The 17,985-nt window shown below is 40.3% G+C and overlaps 6 protein-coding genes across 8 annotated transcripts; 2 read left to right on the top strand and 4 right to left on the bottom strand.

Moving 5' to 3' along the window:
• Nucleotides 1-477: 477 nt before the first annotated feature.
• Nucleotides 478-2,647, bottom strand: LOC106406033 (protein ANTHESIS POMOTING FACTOR 1). 2 transcript variants are annotated; one of them, XM_048774076.1, is made up of 11 exons: nucleotides 2,537-2,647; nucleotides 2,369-2,463; nucleotides 2,197-2,297; nucleotides 1,988-2,088; nucleotides 1,812-1,878; nucleotides 1,622-1,721; nucleotides 1,432-1,545; nucleotides 1,211-1,348; nucleotides 1,034-1,118; nucleotides 899-948; nucleotides 478-817 (listed from the first exon to the last, which is right to left on the bottom strand). In XM_048774076.1, the coding sequence occupies exons 1-11, from the start codon at nucleotides 2,541-2,543 to the stop codon at nucleotides 668-670; spliced, it is 1,008 nt and encodes a 335-aa protein (XP_048630033.1). In that variant the 5' UTR covers nucleotides 2,544-2,647; the 3' UTR covers nucleotides 478-667. The 2 variants fall into 2 exon arrangements, with proteins under 2 accessions (XP_048630033.1, XP_048630034.1); XM_048774077.1 differs by having other exon boundaries at nucleotides 2,369-2,460; nucleotides 2,537-2,622.
• A 2,907-nt stretch (nucleotides 2,648-5,554) lies between these two features.
• Nucleotides 5,555-7,776, top strand: BNAA02G34820D. Its single transcript, XM_013846640.3, has one exon. It carries the CDS (start codon nucleotides 5,718-5,720, stop codon nucleotides 7,632-7,634), a length of 1,917 nt encoding a protein of 638 aa, XP_013702094.1. The 5' UTR covers nucleotides 5,555-5,717; the 3' UTR covers nucleotides 7,635-7,776.
• Nucleotides 7,777-7,957: 181 nt separating this feature from the next.
• Nucleotides 7,958-10,038, top strand: LOC106406069 (ferredoxin--NADP reductase, leaf isozyme 1, chloroplastic-like). Its single transcript, XM_048774075.1, has 9 exons — nucleotides 7,958-8,003; nucleotides 8,118-8,253; nucleotides 8,343-8,562; nucleotides 8,668-8,826; nucleotides 8,945-9,036; nucleotides 9,115-9,192; nucleotides 9,257-9,319; nucleotides 9,391-9,586; nucleotides 9,694-10,038. Exons 1-9 carry the CDS (start codon nucleotides 7,993-7,995, stop codon nucleotides 9,759-9,761), a joined length of 1,023 nt encoding a protein of 340 aa, XP_048630032.1. The 5' UTR covers nucleotides 7,958-7,992; the 3' UTR covers nucleotides 9,762-10,038.
• Nucleotides 9,810-11,977, bottom strand: LOC106406053 (ribosomal RNA small subunit methyltransferase F). The gene is made up of 9 exons (XM_013846650.3): nucleotides 11,801-11,977; nucleotides 11,582-11,726; nucleotides 11,398-11,488; nucleotides 11,134-11,319; nucleotides 10,830-11,050; nucleotides 10,606-10,740; nucleotides 10,473-10,540; nucleotides 10,328-10,389; nucleotides 9,810-10,243 (listed from the first exon to the last, which is right to left on the bottom strand). Exons 1-9 carry the CDS (start codon nucleotides 11,905-11,907, stop codon nucleotides 10,095-10,097), a joined length of 1,164 nt encoding a protein of 387 aa, XP_013702104.2. The 5' UTR covers nucleotides 11,908-11,977; the 3' UTR covers nucleotides 9,810-10,094.
• Nucleotides 11,978-12,565: 588 nt separating this feature from the next.
• Nucleotides 12,566-14,805, bottom strand: LOC106426403 (thiosulfate sulfurtransferase 18-like). Of its 2 annotated transcripts, none has more exons than XM_022706923.2 (5): nucleotides 13,605-14,805; nucleotides 13,409-13,503; nucleotides 13,226-13,296; nucleotides 12,979-13,032; nucleotides 12,566-12,858 (listed from the first exon to the last, which is right to left on the bottom strand). In XM_022706923.2, the coding sequence occupies exons 1-5, from the start codon at nucleotides 13,700-13,702 to the stop codon at nucleotides 12,763-12,765; spliced, it is 414 nt and encodes a 137-aa protein (XP_022562644.1). In that variant the 5' UTR covers nucleotides 13,703-14,805; the 3' UTR covers nucleotides 12,566-12,762. The 2 variants fall into 2 exon arrangements, with proteins under 2 accessions (XP_022562644.1, XP_022562647.1); XM_022706926.2 differs by having other exon boundaries at nucleotides 13,409-13,488.
• A 212-nt stretch (nucleotides 14,806-15,017) lies between these two features.
• LOC106406080 lies at nucleotides 15,018-16,246 on the bottom strand. Its single transcript, XM_013846672.3, has 4 exons — nucleotides 15,950-16,246; nucleotides 15,699-15,829; nucleotides 15,563-15,620; nucleotides 15,018-15,472 (listed from the first exon to the last, which is right to left on the bottom strand). The coding sequence occupies exons 1-4, from the start codon at nucleotides 16,101-16,103 to the stop codon at nucleotides 15,201-15,203; spliced, it is 615 nt and encodes a 204-aa protein (XP_013702126.1). The 5' UTR covers nucleotides 16,104-16,246; the 3' UTR covers nucleotides 15,018-15,200.
• Between the last annotated feature and the right edge of the window lie 1,739 nt (nucleotides 16,247-17,985).

The following is a 17,985-nucleotide window of genomic DNA, read 5'->3' as shown; positions in this document are numbered from 1 at the left end:
GTGAAAGCGACACGTGGCACAATAGCAAATGTCGGCATGATGCTGCTAGACACGTGTCGATACAAAGTCCAAACCATATAAATAAAAGAAACCGGATGGATATTTTTTCAAAGTCGAGTACGTACGTACGTGTTCGTAACAATCCATGACACAGTGCTGCTGAATAATAATAAAGTGGAAAGCAAAATATCGTAGATGTGCTATCCTTATCCTTGAAAGACGATGCGTCTTGTCTTGTCTTGATGTAGCCAGTAGCTTCATACATACAAGCCTTGGAAGGAATAAGAAGATTGGGTGTATCCGAAGAAACTTGCCTCTTGGATATAAAATATTGGGCTTAGTGGACCTTTTCTTCTTCTTTAGCTTTCTTTATGAGTTTGGGCCTTATTAAGATTCTGTCAAATAGCTTGCGAGCCTAGTATTATACAACCCCTGAATTTAATTCATTTCACAATGGGGGTGTTGGGGGACAGGATGTAAATCAAACTTGTAGATTACTACACAAATAAGATTTAGAAAATACTCGGGGATTTTCTATCGATAGGGTCTCCTCAATATTTAACAAGATAATACAAAGAAAAAAGAGCCAAGCAATAAGTTACAGACGTGCTAAACAATAACTCAGAGGGAGCCTAGAGCTTGTGAGAGTCGTCCTAAGTGCCATCTCCTATTTCCGATTGGCATAAGCTGACAATTTAGATAAGTCAGGGATAACAAAAGCAAGCTCGGATGAGCCTGTGACAAACATGGGACTTCCTGGAGCCCATTTTATTACTGGAGGAGCTTCACTCCCATGACCACCCATCCAACTCTGAACCTACACACATGCACGAATCCTGAATTAACACCAAATCATATCTGAATGAAATTTCCAGGGAACAAGCATTTCTAATCCAACCTGTTTTCCGCTCCTCACACTCCATGCATGGGTACTACCATCTCCTGAACCTACCCAACAATGAAACTGAGTTAGTTTTTATTTTAATTTTACAAAGAGCAAGTGGGAATGCATCATTAGAATCTCAGGGCTAACCTGAAACAACATGCATCCCTTCAGGACTGAAGGTTGCATCCAAAGTAGATTCTTCAGCCACTGGTTTCACACTATATGTGGATAGCTGCAATGCAGAAAAAGAAAAAAGGAAAATAGTCAGGCCAGATACATTAGTATATGTCGGTCATGAGAAGATAGGAGAGGGGAAGGGCGTACGAGTGTTCCACGAAAAGAATCAAGCACATGAATATGGCCGCCCATGGTGGTAAGCAGCATGCGCCTTCCATCATTACTAAATTTGACAACGTTTGCCTCAGAAAGATCACCACCAACGGAAAATATTTCAAAAGGCCCCTATCCAAGCAAAACAGAGAAAGGGATTACAGAGTCAAAATGAAAAGACAGAGCAGGAGGATGGAATGATTTAAGAAAGAAACCTTATGGTACATACGGGAATCAAACAATCTTATGAAGCCACCAAAGGCAATAGCAAAGACTAAACCTTGATCATCATAAGCTGCAGCAGGCCTTCCTTGGACACGTAAGAGACCCTAACCAAATGACCAGTTAGGTAGATAGTACTAACAAGGTCAAAGAAGAAGAGAGAGGATAATAATGAACCCGAACCTGGCATTTCTCGACCCTTTGATCCCAAAGCAAAACAGTTCGATCAAGAGAACCGGAGATGAAGGATTCACCAGCAGAACACAAGCTAAGCGAGACAACTCTATGTGGAAGAAAAAGAAGAAGAAGTTAACCCCTACTAGGCTAGGCTAGGCTAGTCCAGTTAAAGAAGAAGAATGGAAGAATGGAAAACCTGTCGTGATGTCCTTTGAAGTAGCGCAAATACTTGTTATCGTGCAAAGAGAGAAGGCGCAGAGAGTCTAACCAGACCGGACCAGAAGAGGGAGGGAGAGATTGTTAGGCAATCATTCAATACATAATAATAAAAATAATAGTGTGGAGGAAGAAAGAGTGCTCGCTCGCTTTTACCGTCCCAGCCGTTACGGGAAGAGTAGATGACAGTGGTAGGATGTGAAGTGAAGCAAACAAGATCAACCCCATACTTTTTGCTGTTAATCGTCTTCAGGCATCTAATCACATATCATAAAGAGACTGTTATATTATTACATACTCATTCAACACCAAACCAAAGTTAAAGTTGGGGAATATATATATATATATATAAATCAACAACTCACGTAGCGGTAGCAACATCGTAGAGACGAATGGAGTCATCGTCGCTTGCCGTCACCATATAACTCGAATTTTTGTTAAAGTCAATCGAGCTGATCCTGCAATTCTGCGCAGCTTTTCCAAATCAAAACAAATCAACAACAACAACAACAACCCTTTCAGTTTCAGAAAACTTACATAGTCTCTGAAAACAGCGCCAGGTTCCATGCTCCTTACTAATTCTTCACTTATTTCCAACGCTACTCGTTCCTCTCTCTCCGCTTGCCCCCCTCCTGCCCACAATCAACAAAATTATACTCTCGTTAAACCGCCCCACCCGATTATCTCATTGACAGAGACACTCACCAATCATTGCTGATCGCTCAGCTCAACTCGCCCTAACAACAATATCCCCCGCCGAGCTCTTCTCGATTTGGGGGTATTATCTTCTTCACTATTGGTTGACCAATAAATATGAGGCCCATATAATTTCAACATCCAAGTGGGCCTTCCAAATAACAGGCCTTAGGAGACTGAGACCGCCCATCATTTTTGACTTACACCATCCACCGGGTTAGCATTTACTTATGAGATAATAATGCACAACCTTGATAACATATATGAAAATGAGATTTCCATGATGTTTTCCTTTTGGTTGCTCTTTCGCATCATCGTCCACAAATCGAGTCCCTGCGAAGCTCTTTCCATCACACACAACACATTGAAATAAGAGTTTTTGTGTCACCAGACGACCAGGTGGAGGAGGCTATGGGATCGTCACGTGGCATTCCACCAGGTCCTATTTTAATGGGTGGAGGGCGACAAAAGAAAGATAGATTCCAGCTGTAATTTGATTCTCACAGCATTTTTCTGTTAATTATTAGCTAGTAGTTGTGGGAGAAAACCGAACACACAGCATTTTTCTATTGTTAATTATCCTCCAGCCTGAGTGACTCTACTCTCTCCGAGGAATTCATATGTCCACCACAACTTTGTTTCCACAGTAGTCCAAGACCAAAAGGCATATACGGGGGACTGACTAAAGTCATAGGGAAGGGTATAGTAGTCATTTTGAACTGAATAAAGACTCAGCCAAGAGCCGCTCGCGTTTGACATTTCTGTGAAATAAAATAAAGGATTCCCACTATATAAAAGGGACTATTTTTAAGCTTCCTAAAGCTAGCCACATGCTCAAACTAATCAGGGCCAATCAAATTGCCACGTCACTGCCAGATTAGGCTTCAAATTAAAATCACGATCGGGCTTCCTGTGCGCTAACTCATTCTCCGACTCCGTATTTTTGTTTTGCGCCATCAGCCGAAGTGAAGCCAAACTCAGATAATTCACTTTCACCCAGCCCAGCCCATTAATCCCATCAATCTGATAATTCACTTTATCCCAGCCCAGCCCATTAACCCTAATCTACGTATTGTTGAGACTCAAGCCAAAGCGCACACAGCTTTCTCATCCTCTGAATAACCTAATCGCCGTCTCCCCCATTTACCTTTCTCTCATGACGACCCATCTCGAAGCCCATTCCCGAGCCACTCTCTCATAAGCATAATCCCGTGTTCTAAACATCCCGTGTTAAATTTTTTAAAACACTCATATCTTAGAAATAGTTTAGAAAATATCTTTATATAAATGTTTTTTTCTTGAATAATATTTAATTATAATTTTTTGTATCTTTTTAACTTTTATAATAAAATTATTGTTTTCAGATAGCTACAAAATATAAATAAGAATTATCTTATTTAAAATTTTTTGATAATTTTATTATATTATTTTAAAATCATTTATTTAATATTAATATAACATATAAATTTTATATGATTAAAATAAAATTCGTTTTTAATTATATATAAAATTCATTAAGGGTATTCTTTTAATTAACACATTAGCGAATCAGTTAGAAATTAATAATAAATCAATAACCTATCTAAAAGTCTAAAACCTAATAAAATATGACAAATAAGAAAAACTAACTAAATTTTAATATAAAATAGAAATTTAATATTACTAATAAAAAATTCATTTTTAATATATATATATAATATTAATTAAGGGTATTTTTAAATTAATAAATTAGTGACTTAGCTAAAAATAAATAATAAATCAGTGATTTAGCGAAAACCTAATAAAAACATGACAAATAAGTAAATTTACTAAAATTATGGATAATATAAAATATAATTGATTCTTTAATACAAAATTAAAATAAGAGTTTTGTTAAATAAAACATAAGTTTGCCGTATCGGTCTAACAAAAAAAACAATCATTAATAGTGTCGTAGGAATTATGTTTTTCCCATTAGCGAATAAAATTGAAGCATAGTGTTGGAGGATAACTCAACGTGTAGACAAGATTATGGAGATTGACATGGGAGTTGAGGTAACGGACACAACTGTTCTTTCGCAAAGAAACGCTCCTGCTAGACATCCTGGATAAATGAAAGAGACATATCTTGACTTGGCTTTGTGTTAATGGATGGTGACTTTCCAATGCTGTTTGGAGTAAGGACCGATATACACGCACCAAATCACCACTGTAAGCGGAAGCTGAAGGTTTGCTATGGGCAATGCAAGTGATACTGAAGTTTAGACACAGAGAGATGGTCTTTCAATCGACTGTGAACAACTGGTTATGCTTATTCAAAAGGAGAAAGATTGGCCTGTGTTGGACTCGGAGCTCAACGAAATACAGGCTGTATCTAAAGAATTTTCTGAACTTTCTATTGCTTATATTCCTAGAGCTTTAAAATTCCGTATGAATAGCCTAGCAAAAGGTGTCCGATCACGCGCATCTCAATCAGCTTTTGTAAACCCTTTTGCACCAAGTTGGCTAGCCCCACAAGCTAGCATGAGGATGTCAAAAAAGAGAATAAAGTTAAAAGTGAAACTAAATATCTCAATGAACAAATTTATCAGAAGTCCATATTTATGTGGATGTCTATATAGGACAAACAATTTTTTTAGACAATTATAGAATATAGTCACGAAAATCAATCCTAATATATATAATTTAAAAAAACCATCAAAATTTTCAATATTACACCAAATAAGAATATAAAGACCAACTATATTCTCTTTATGTATAATGTGTTGTGGTAAGATTCAAAAAAATTAACTTACTTTACAGTAAGGAAAAACTAGATTTTTAATTCCAAATTTACAATAAAAACATAACATTTTATAAAACTAAACAATTGACATAATAGTACAAAAATATGAAAAAAAAACAAAATACTATCCGCGCGCAGCGGTAGAAGATAATGATGTAATATCAGCGAGCGAAGCGATGGCTGTAGTTGGTTAAGTGTTTTGACTGGTGGACGTGGTCACCACCACAACTTTGTTTCCACAGTAGTCCAAGGCCAAAAGGCATATACGGGGGACTGACTAAAGTCATAGGGAAGGGTATAGTAGTCATTTTGAACTGAATAAAGACTCAGCCAAGAGCCGCTCGCGTTTGACATTTCTGTGAAATAAAAAATATAAAGGATTCTTCATTCCTGGCGATTCTGGTTTCAGATCCAATCAGTTTGTCGATGGCGGATATCGTGAAGCAAATCTTAGCGAAGCCGATCCAACTGTCAGACCAGGTGGTGAAAGCGGCGGATGAGGCAAGCTCGTTCAAGCAGGAGTGCGCGGAAGTGAAGGCGAAGACGGAGAAGCTTGCTGGTCTTCTCCGGCAGGCAGCGCGCGCAAGTTCGGATCTGTACGAGCGGCCGACGCGGCGTATAATCGACGACACGGAGCAGATGCTGGACAAGGCATTCTCCCTGGTGCTCAAGTGCCGAGGGAACGGGATCATGAAGCGCGTCTTCACCATCATCCCCGCCGCCGCCTTCCGCAAGATGTCTGCTCAGTTGGAGAACTCCATCAGTGACGTTTCCTGGCTCCTCCGCGTCTCCGCTCCCGCTGAGGATCGCGGCGACGCTGGTTACCTCGGCCTTCCTCCCATCGCCGCCAACGAGCCCATCCTCTGCCTCATCTGGGAGCAGATTGCTCTTCTCCACACCGGATCCCTCGAAGACCGCTCCGATGCTGCCGCTTCCCTCGTTTCTCTTGCCCGCGACAACGATCGCTACACCAAGCTTATCATCGAGGAAGGAGGCGTTGGCCCTCTCCTTAAGCTCCTCAAGGAAGGCAAGCCCGAGGGCCAAGAGAACGCTGCTCGTGCTTTAGGCTTGCTCGGTCGTGACCCCGAGAGCGTCGAGCATATGATCCACGGCGGCGCCTGCTCCGTCTTCGGAAAAGTCCTCAAGGAAGGCCCCATGAAGGTCCAGGCCGTCGTCGCCTGGGCCACCTCCGAGCTCGTCTCCAATCACCCCAAGTGCCAAGACATGTTCGCTCAGCACAACGCCATTCGCCTTCTCGTTGGTCACTTGGCCTTCGAAACCGTCCAAGAGCACAGCAAGTACGCCATTGTCAACAACAAGGCTACTTCCATTCACCACGCTCTCGTTCTCGCCAAGGAGAACCCTCTTTCCAAGGCTGTCGACGACGATCACACCTCTATTCCCCATCCCACTGGGAAGCAAATGCCCAATCAGATGCACAGTGTCGTCGTCAACTCCATGGCCAACCCTCCCAAGAAGTCCACCACGCTCCACAGTAAAGCTGCTGGTGCTGTTGTTAAGCCCCCTTGCAATCTACACCAACACCAGAATTCCACTTCCAAGACCCGAGAGCTGGAAGACTCTGCCACCAAGTCTCAGATGAAGGCCATGGCCGCTAGGGCGCTCTGGAAGCTGGCCAAAGGCAACTCCACCATCTGCAAAAGCATCACCGAGTCTAGAGCTCTCCTTTGCTTCGCTGTTCTCATTGACAAGGGCAATGAAGAGGTCAGATACAACTCAGCTATGGCCTTGATGGAGATCACGGCTGTTGCAGAGCAGGACGCCGACCTCAGACGCTCCGCATTCAAGCCTAATTCCCCTGCCTGCAAGGCTGTGGTTGATCAGGTGCTCAAAATCATTGAGATTGCGGATTCTGAGCTACTCATCCCGTGCATGAGAACCATAGGGAACCTTGCAAGAACTTTCAGAGCAACAGAGTCAAGGATGATTGGGCCTTTGGTGAAGCTCCTGGATGAAAGAGAGCCTGAAGTGACAGGGGAAGCAGCGGTTGCCCTCACAAAATTCGCCTGCACTGAGAATTACTTGCACAAAGATCACTCGAGGAGTATTATAGAAGCTGGAGGAGGGAAACATCTGGTTCAGTTGGCCTACTTTGGAGAGAGTGGGGTTCAGATTCCGGCATTAGAGCTCCTATGTTACATAGCACTTAATGTACCGGACAGTGAGCAGCTGGCGAAGGACGAGGTTCTGGCAGTGTTGGAGTGGGCTTCGAAACAGTCTTGGGTGACACAGCTGGAGAGCTTAGAAGCTCTGTTGCAGGAGGCTAAGGGGAGACTGGACCTGTACCAGTCAAAAGGATCAAGGGGTTTCAATTTCAATTGATTCAATTTGTTTCCATTTTGGATGTCTTGTTTCCCGGCTTGTATTTCAATTGCACGCACGCACGTTTCAATTGTGTTTCTCTCGGCTTGTTTAATAGCACCTACGTGTAAAGCAAGAAGATTAAAGAATGGAGCTTTTTGTAGCTGGTCTTCTCTTTTGATACTGTCTCTACTTATTCCTCTAATAATCTGCAGACGATATTTGATGATTGTTTGAGCCCTTTTTTGAAGATATGGCATGAATCAATGACTACATGTGAAAGTAGATAAGTCCATGAGGATCATTATAAATCTGATATTTGATCACTGGTGTGTGAACCTGTTTTTTAGATGGGTGGATATGTAGACAATTAGGAGAAATGATAAAGCTGTAATAACTTATCCTTGGCCTCCCATTTTCCTTCACGCAAATCCTATCACAACCTCATCGTATCATAGCTTCCTCTGATATTTTTCTTTGATCTTTTTTTCTTTGTTTTGCCAGAGTTATATCCCTTCTTCCATTATTGATCAAACATGGCTGCTGCTGCTATAGGTGCTGCAGTCTCATTTCCATCATCAAAGTCGTCGTTGTCTCTCCCCACAAAAACATCCTTCGTTGGATTTTCCTCAACAACGAGGTATCATTTCTTTGCTTTTTAATCACAGCTTGCCATAGAATAGAATGACCAAAAGAGTCTTTACATTTTTGTGCTCTGTATATCTACAGAGCACACGGGAGGCGTGTAGTTATGGGGGAAGAGTGAAGGCTCAGGTGACAACAGAGGTGCCAGTGAAAGTAGTCAAGGAGTCAAAGAAACAGGAAGAAGGAATAGTTGTCAACAAATTCAAACCAAAGGACCCTTACACTGGTCGATGCCTCTTGAACACCAGGATCACTGGCGATGATGCTCCCGGTGAGACCTGGCACATTGTCTTCACCACCCAAGGTACGCTTCTCCCCCACCACAAATTCAGTAACAGTCAGTCATTAGAATGTTTTTGATTTTTAACTCGAGTTGCTTGGTAAAAAAAAAACAATATGAATGAAATAGGTGAGGTTCCATACAGAGAAGGGCAATCGATAGGAGTGATTCCAGAAGGAATTGACAAGAACGGGAAGCCCCACAAGCTGAGGTTATACTCTATAGCCAGCAGTGCCATTGGTGACTTTGGAGACTCCAAAACCGTGAGAGCTTTTCCCCCTCTGACTAGTAAACAATGAAGAACCTTTTTTTTTTTTTTGAAGCCGGGTGGTGTTTATTTTGTTTGTGGTGTTTATTTCATGAACTCTTCTTAGTGTTTGTTTGTTTGTGGTGTTTATTTTTACAGGCGACTTGAAGCCGGGTGATGAGGCAAAGATCACTGGACCAGTTGGAAAGGAAATGCTTATGCCTAAAGACCCAAATGCCACCATCATCATGGTATTTTGTCATATAATATAAATGGATAATCAACATTCCTTGTGATTATTACTTGTTTGTTCTCGGTTTGCTTTATAGCTTGCAACAGGAACTGGAATAGCTCCATTTAGATCATTTTTGTGGAAAATGTTCTTTGAGGAGCACGAGGACTACAAGGTGAGTCCAAGAACAAACTCTCTGACACACCAATCACCATTTGACATTGTGGCTTTATATGTAGTTCAATGGTTTGGCGTGGCTCTTCTTGGGTGTACCCACAAGCAGCTCACTGCTCTACAAGGAGGTAATCCTAGTCACTACTTAATTTCATTAAAATAGAACTGGTTGACCTGTGTGGATAAAAATAAATGACAGGAGTTTGAGAAGATGAAGGAGAAGAATCCGGAAAACTTCAGGCTGGACTTTGCGGTGAGCAGGGAGCAGACTAACGACAAGGGAGAGAAAATGTACATACAGACAAGAATGGCAGAGTATGCACAAGAGCTGTGGGAGTTGCTGAAGAAAGACAACACATTTGTTTACATGTGTGGCCTCAAGGGTATGGAGAAAGGTATAGATGAGATCATGGTCTCAATTCATTTCATTTTTTTGTTTTTGGAAAACCAAACAAGTCTCTGCTGCACATGGTTTCACTTAACTGGGGGGTGATTTTAACAGGGATCGATTGGTTAGAGTACAAGAAGCAATTGAAGAGGAGTGAGCAGTGGAATGTGGAAGTTTACTAAGCAGAGCTTGTGAGGGGTTTTATTATGTAGATAAAGGAGCTGATGCCATTGGTCAATTCTTCGTTTCTGCATCTTTATTCTTCCTTGCGAGAATATTATATAGTGGAATACAATCATGGCGCTACAACCAACAAATCATTGTGGTAGGTTTACAACTTAAAATCAACCTCTCTAGTTGAAAAGAGGCGGGACTGGCAAGTTCTATTGTACGACACAAATCAGCTGCAGTTCATGAATTAGGATTTGGCAAATTAATAAGCAAATCCACTTTCTATTCCTCAGACAGTCGAGAACCTAACGACCCTTTTTTCAATGCGATTATAATAGATAACATCATAACACATTCTTCTCTGGTGCCATTTTCTTGATTTTGGCAACAAAGAGGCCGCTGGTTGCTGAGGTGGAAGGGTCGAAACGCACTGTTTTTGGAGTGCGTCCACTTCTACACGGCCATTCCTTGGCCATTTCAATCTCCTGCAGCTCTGCATCATCACTCAGTTTTCTGTTAATTTTGTCTCACTAGTCTGACCTCAAAAAGTTGGATTCATTTGTTCAAAATTATGTACCTGCAGAGGAGCTTTCAGCAAGGAACTGATCCACCACATCTTCGTTTTGGGCATGCGTCAAACTGTTAGTTGGCACAACTTATTAGATCATGCTAAAAGAAAAAAAAAAAAGAAAGACACACACCAGAGCATACTGTTAGTCTACCTGCAGGTGCTGTATACAAGAATGCCACCTTGTTTCAACAATCTGAATCCATTTCTCAGTAGATTTAACTGCAAACAAAGACCCTCTCAGTGATTGCCACAGAGGTAAATATAATATAACAAGCGGTCTTTACCTGAAGAGCAGTCAAGTTTGTATCGGTTCTCTCAGCATCAAGTACACGGCGTTCCAAGGTTGTCCAACCCCATTGTTCAAATTTCTGGATATGCTTGATTGAACCGTCATGTGTGCACTCTGCGTCTACAAGAACCTTGCAAAAATCACACACTTGAGGTCATTAGTTTACGTTGCTTGCTTTTTTAAGTGAATGTTACTATCTGAAGCAGATCATAAGTTTACCTTGTCATACCCACGATTTGCGCAATCATTTTGGTCAAGGGGTCTAAAAAGCTCCTTCTTTGGTAGCCCAATTACTCCGGAGTTGTGTCCGTAGAAAACAATTTCCGGGTGAGCATGAAGCGGCAAAACAAAGTTATTCCTGGTCTTGGCTACTTGTTTCCTTTCTTTGTAAGGTCTACGAGAAGTCCACTGCTTGAATGTTTCTTCATCACATGACCCACCTGGATGATGAACTCTTTAGCATAGGTTTACGAATCATAAAAAAAAAAAAGAGAATGTAGAAAGTGTTGGTCGCTCGGTGTACAAGGTAGGTTTGTGGTGGGTGGAAGTGAGAAAGTAGTTCCATCAGCAAGGAAAAGACGACTCCTTTCACCGAGACCATATTTCTGAAGCATTGTTCTGCAGGCAGAGAGGCGATGCCTTGCAACATCGACACCTGTTGCAGTGCCCTTGTCACCCAGTAGGTCTAGCATCATACACAGTTTAGCACCTGAGAGAGAGTATTTGTTATGAACAATACACACACACAGCTATGGAATCAAGAAAAGGGAATGTAAAGAATGATGACCAGGAGCAGCACAAAGATCCAAGACATGGTCTCCTGGGGAGATACCAAGAGCTGAAACAGCAGCACCCGAAGCTGCGTCTATTCCGTACATCTGAAATAATCCATCCCACAAAGAAGAAGAAGGAATAAGGCTTGGCTTTGACATAAGAATAGATGAACTTTGGTTGCTCTCTCTCTCTCTCACCTTGCCTTGCTGATACGCCTTGGACCTCGCTATATGAACATGTGGAGGAATTGAGTAAAATCCAGGCAGCCAATTCAGCTGCTCCATCTTGCAGTTAATTTCAGATTCAATCTCTTGGACAACATCCTCGAACCCAGGTTTCAACCTTCAAACGGACACAAAAACCTCTTTGGTTTCAATTCCAAAACTATAAATCGGGATGAGGGTCTCTTTATTTACCTTACGTAGCGTGGAAGTGAATCTCCTTCATTATAGATTGAAGGATCAATGTCATTCGCCTCTAAAAACCTAACGAAACTCTCCGGCAACTCCAGCTGCTTCGACATGAGATACCGCCGCAGAGTCTGTCGAGAGAGCGCTTGGTTTGGTCGGGACCGAGATAACAGAAAAGAAAAGGACAAGGGCTTTGGTTGGGCCTTAAAATATATATATATATCTACTCAAAGGCCCAGAGATTATGGCTCGATTCGGTTTGGTTGGGTAGATTTAATGAAAACACTGTATTATTTAATACAACAACACACTGCGAAATTCTTCTTTTCTTTTTTCAGAGGTGTTATTGGTTTTGGAAGTTTAGTGGAATTTAATATAACTGTAATTAGGATTCTTTTAATAGATTTGAGTGGAATCTTTCCTCGTGAGAAGGATTTGAACAGAGTGGTTTGAAATACTTTTTTATTTTTGTTAAGGAATATTTATTGGAGTTTGTTTCCAAATCAATAATTAAAAAAACTTAAAAAATTATTATTATAATATCTTTTAATAAATAAAACTAGTAGCTGTTGTCAAAAAAAAAAAATTCTAAGTAGTTGCATCTTTCCACATTTCTTCAGCCATTGCTTCTCTCCAGATATTAGCACTTTCTCTTTCTTGATCTTGTGTCTCCAAAATTTCTTCAATATTTTCAAAATCATCTCTTTCATTGTTTCTTTCCATATTTTCTGCATTGGTAGCTTCATTGGAAACTTCAATAGGAAACTCATCTGAGCGACAATGCTTACGAAGAAAATTATGTAAACACTGTATTATTTAATACAACAACACACTGCAAATTCTTCTTTTCTTTTCTTAATAACACAACACACTGCAGATTCTAAATACAGAGAGAGAGATAGCTATTATTCCATCACAGTTTGCATTATATTAAAAGGAAATTTAAAGAGGGTGCATGCATGCATCTCTTAGTTTGCAGATTGCTGCTGCTCTTTAATGATGGGAAAGTTGTGGTCCACCCAAGCCAGATAGCCACCTCCTACGTTTCTCACTTTCTTGAAACCCTATTTTATTTTATTTTTACATTAAAAGATGGTATGTATGTATGATTGATTCATTGCTATAATCGGAGTGACTGAGTTTTATAATAATTTGCATATAAATCAAATTAGGGGATTACTTACAGCAGCAACAAGTTCAGTTGTTGCATTTAAGGATCTGGCTCCACTCTGACAACCCTGTGCGTATCAAGATCGATTTCAAACTAATGAGAGAGAGCACATGACTAACATCAAATGTTTGACTTTCCATGTCATTTAAGTACTCTCCCAACTTACCAAGTTTTTTTGAGCTTTCATGGCCCAAAAAAACAACTAAAGAGAAAAGAAAAAAAAAAAGTGATCTTGTGGTGAGGAAGATAAGAGATATTACCACAAGGATATCATATGTTGGGTTGAGAAGAGAAGACACTTGATCCAAGAAGTCTTGATTCTTCACTCTTCCTATTGTATCACAATATCACAAGGGGGTCTTATATGTGTGTGTATATATATATATCAAGTATAATTGGTTTCTTAATTGACAATGACTAAAAAGTTGACTGGTTTTGATTACCTTGAGGCGAGTTGAGCATGTAGGGAACGTTGAGGATCTTAGGAACAAAACAATGGCCTCTCCGAAACTCTTCCTCAGTCCTGCATGTGCAAGTACTAACCAACAGCTTGAATTGCGGGTACATGCGTATGTAGATATATAGTGAAGATTTGTCTCTGAACATGAGCATATAGATATATAGTGATGATGAGCGTACCTAACATCAAGATATTGATGGTCGGACTGGAGGAGAATCTTGGCTTGGCTCACATCAACAGTAACAACTTCTTCCCGCTTTGAGCTGTCAGGAAACATATTCTCTACCTTCTTGTCAGGAAAAAAAAAAGGATGAAGCTATAGGAAGAGCAGAGAGTAATAAATAACCCGGAAAAAAAAACCGCAATACAGAGACAATAAAGAAAAACTTGGTATAAATTTTAAAATTTGCACCAAAAAAAAAAGAATATAAAGATAAAGCCTCATAGACCATGGACAGGTTTGGTAAAGTGGATCCAAAGCCTAAAACGTAACGTGTTCAGTTCCCACTAATTTAAAATATTGAAAGAAAATGAGTGAGAATATCAATCAATTAGCATGTAACGCCCAAAACTAATACTTTTGATTGATGACCAAACTTAACCAAAAAAGAAGAAGAAGAAAACAAACAAATTGATTACCCTATACACAAGTTAAATGGTGATGGAATTGCGCAACGAACGACCCCATGAAGGAGTCATTGTATTGGATGAGACGATAGGTAGGGATGAGGACGATGATGGCGTATTCTTCTTCCTCTCTTTATCTGTCATTACGTAAAAGACAAAAAACAAATAAAGTAAAAGTCAAAAGCCACGTTCAATGGTTTCCATTCCACCATGCATATATGGGATTCGGATTCAATATTTTAAATTTACCAAACTTTCGGACAAGAGAGATTCCATTTAGAACCAACAAGCTAACATAAAAAAAATATTGTCCTGGATCTAGCTAGCTAGTATCACATTTGCCACGATGCATGAGCTTCTCCAACTCATGGGAGAGAGAATGCAGTTAATCTAAAAGATTTAATTTATCTCAAAACATTGTTCCTATCGATTTGTTTCCCACACGCGTCTTGTTTAACTCAAAAACATTAACTGATATATAGCAGACAAAATATCACGAAACAACAACAGCACACATAATATTGATATCATTTATATGAAAAACAAAGCTAGAATGACTACACGAGCTTAGCCATTTTAATGGTGCCCCCATTAGCAGAGATCTGCAGTGTCATCATCCCTAAACCCCTCCGCTGTCGCAAGTGCATGAACTGGGAGGAGTTCCAGAAGACTGCATTATACTTATGTAGCTAGCATGTTGAAAAGAGAAAAAAGGCTGTAGGTAACCAAACAAGCATTGACGACAAGGCTAGCTAGGTAACATGCAAATCAAAATAAAGATGAAACCAGAATGCCATACGGCAGTTGCTGGTCAATCCCTAAAATGAATATTATCTGAAACCAAACATCCAGTTTACATTCGTGCCAGCCAGCAAATTTGTCATTATAAGGAGACCTTTTGTCCTAATAACTAGAGTGAGTAACTAAGTTATGACGGACTATGGCTTACGAAGAACAACCACAACGGGCACACAGAACCATCACAATAAAAAACATACAGAAGATGTGCATTTCACATTTCGACCCACTCTCTCTAGTTTCTTCCACGGAGACAATACATGGAAAAAAAAAAAGAAGGATTCAAGGAAGCGTACGAGAAGAGACAAGACAGCAAATATTTGGCATGGTTAAGGAATAATAATAATAATTCATAAGGGCAAGAGGAGGACGGGGCAGGGGATGAACTCAGCGAGCAAATTGGCGTCGATGAACTTGGAGTGGATGGCTTCCATGCTCAACACTACCAGCTCCGTCCCGAGCTCATCCGCCACCTCTCCTATAACGGCCGTCGCCTTTTTCCCTTCCCCAAGCCTCTCCAACAGCTTGAACTCCTCGAAACCACCTTGTGCTAGATGCCACCGGATGTTGGATACTTGAGTCTCGTGCTCCGAAGAAGACTCTCTTTTTTCTTCATCTATGACTGAATCAAAGGGCCGTGAGTGAATTAAAACGAGAAACTCACAGTGCTTAAAGAAGTTTGGCTATATATATATATATGTAGGTTATTTACCTACAACAGTGATATCAGCTCCATACTTGTTTGCCAAACTAGTTGTTGTAGCAGCAGCCTAATCACACCAATTTCTTTCAGACAAGTGAAGTGGGAAGTGGAAGTGGAAGTGGGGGTGGGGGGTGGAAAAGCAAACCTGTCGGGTGCCTTCAGAGAGATAAGGATTGCGATCAATCACAGGCAGGAGAAGATGCTTGATACTAGTTAATGCATCTCCCTCTCCCACAGGAAGACTTGCTTCTTTCGACTGCGCCTTTATTGCTCCCCCTAACACAATAAATCCATATCAACAACTACCCTCAATAATTCACCATTATCAACAAACATGCATCTATTCTCTACCCCCACAACCAAATATGAAAGAGAAAGAGTAGATGGTGATGATACCTTTGCCTTTGCGATGGTTTGGGAATATTGAGAGCTCGCTGGGTTTAAATCGTAGAGATGAAAAAGGGCGGAGAGTTGATGAACAAGACCAAGTATGTGCTGTTCCTTTAGTGTCGATTACAGAAACGGCGGCGAGGGAGTGGAGAGATGCCATTGGAACTCGACGCGACGGTGCTAGCAAGTTGCAAGTTACGAGCAGATAAAAAATCAAATATTTTCTTCCAGAAGACGCGATTTCCTGCGGCGTCTTTCGGCGAGGTCTTCTCTATTGGTTAAAGCCTGCAATCAGATCCACTGAGGCCCAATATTGTATGTATTAACGGGCATTCTCGTTGGTTAAAGCCCCTAAGGCTTTTTATTTTTCATTAACGATTTAATTTCGGATAAAATCAACAACCAGACCAGCTAGCTATTATGTATCCACCACATTAGTTAGTAGATCTTAGGCTTGGATCTTTTTTTTTTTTCCCAAATTGAAATTCATTGATACGATAGTTTAGTACATAAGCTGGCGGATAACATACATCCCCAGAGACAAGAGCCCAAAGAACAGGCAGCTAAAACCCACTCCGGGGTAACTTACGAATTAAATCGAACACACGGATAAATACTATAGTCTGCAATTAAAACAGGAACAAAAGACATCCATCTACTCAAAGACTATGACAACTCCAAGCATCCAACCAAACCTATAGCAGCAAGCAATGATTCAGATTAGGCTTGGATCTTGTGGAGTGTTTTATTGTTTATTGATTTTTTTATAAGGATATTTGGAACTTATTGAGTGTTTAATGTGTGATGGAAATAGCAGATCCAGAAATGTCCGCAAGCGTGCCATAACACAACAGTAACAACAACAGAGGTGAGTCCAGGTGCGGCAAATGAAGGTTCAGTCTATCTCTTTTCTCAAGATTCTCGTTTTCCTACTTGGGTGGGCACTGGACACTGGAGACAAGAGCTACACAACTTTCTTTTTGTGCCAAGACAAGTACACCTTGTTCAAATGTTTTGTAAAGCCAAGCCAGTGAATTGAGTCGTTGGATAATTAAAATCACATTGAGAAAATTTTATTATAATCAGATTAAAGATAATAAAATGGAAATAATCCTGGAAGAGGGAAGCTCTGGGCCAATTATAGGGATTTTTGCAAAATTGACCTACAACTTAAAGTCAAACACAAAACTAACCTCCTTTTTTTTTGAAAATTGGTTTTGCCCTATTCACCCCACAAGTTCATATAATTTACGAAAATGCCATCAATTTTTTTTTTTTTTTCGAAAATGACATTTTTACTCTCTCACCCTCATCATCTTCAAGTAATTACAAGATTGCCATTGTCATCAATACCACAACCACCATGAACAACCAATTTGAAGCTCTTAATGCTCCCAAAATCGATTTACCCTTCTTCTTTTTCCATTCTTGTGAACTAAACACAACATATCTCTCACTTTCTCTCCACAATGAGCTAAAAAAACCCAAGATTTTGATTCTAAAATTTTTATGGTTCATAGAGTCATAGAAGCTAACGATTATGGGTGGGTGACTTCCGTTTGTGATTCTGTGTGCTTGGAGAAGCCTTATGTATGCTAAGGAACTTATCTCACCAATTTAAGGTATGACATCGAGTTTTTTTCCAGATCTGTTCGTCAGACGACTTACTTGGGAAGTCGTCTGGCTGTAGACGACTTACCTTTCAGTCGTCTGGCTGTAGACGACTTACCTGGAAGTCGTCTGGTCAACGCAGAGGTTATTTTTGCAATTGACTTTGAAATCTGTAACCTGAGACGACTGAAAGTTAAGTCGTCTACTATTGTTTGGTTTCAAAAAAAATTCCAAAGAACCTAGACGACTTACATTTCAGTCGTCATAGGTTAGTTTTGTATTTGACTGGATAATTTCAGAAGTTTGACTTCCCCAGACGACTTACATTTCAGTCGTCTGGCGAAAATTAAAATAATAATATTTTTTTTAAAGTAAACGACTTACAATTAAGTAGTCATAGGTTAGTTTTGCAATTGAAAAAAAAAACTTCA

The sequence above is a fragment of the Brassica napus genome, unplaced genomic scaffold (genome assembly GCF_020379485.1).
Source record: "Brassica napus cultivar Da-Ae unplaced genomic scaffold, Da-Ae ScsIHWf_2833;HRSCAF=3613, whole genome shotgun sequence".
NCBI classification, from domain to species: Eukaryota; Viridiplantae; Streptophyta; class Magnoliopsida; order Brassicales; family Brassicaceae; genus Brassica; species Brassica napus.
This window is presented reverse-complemented; position numbering and strand designations above follow the sequence as displayed.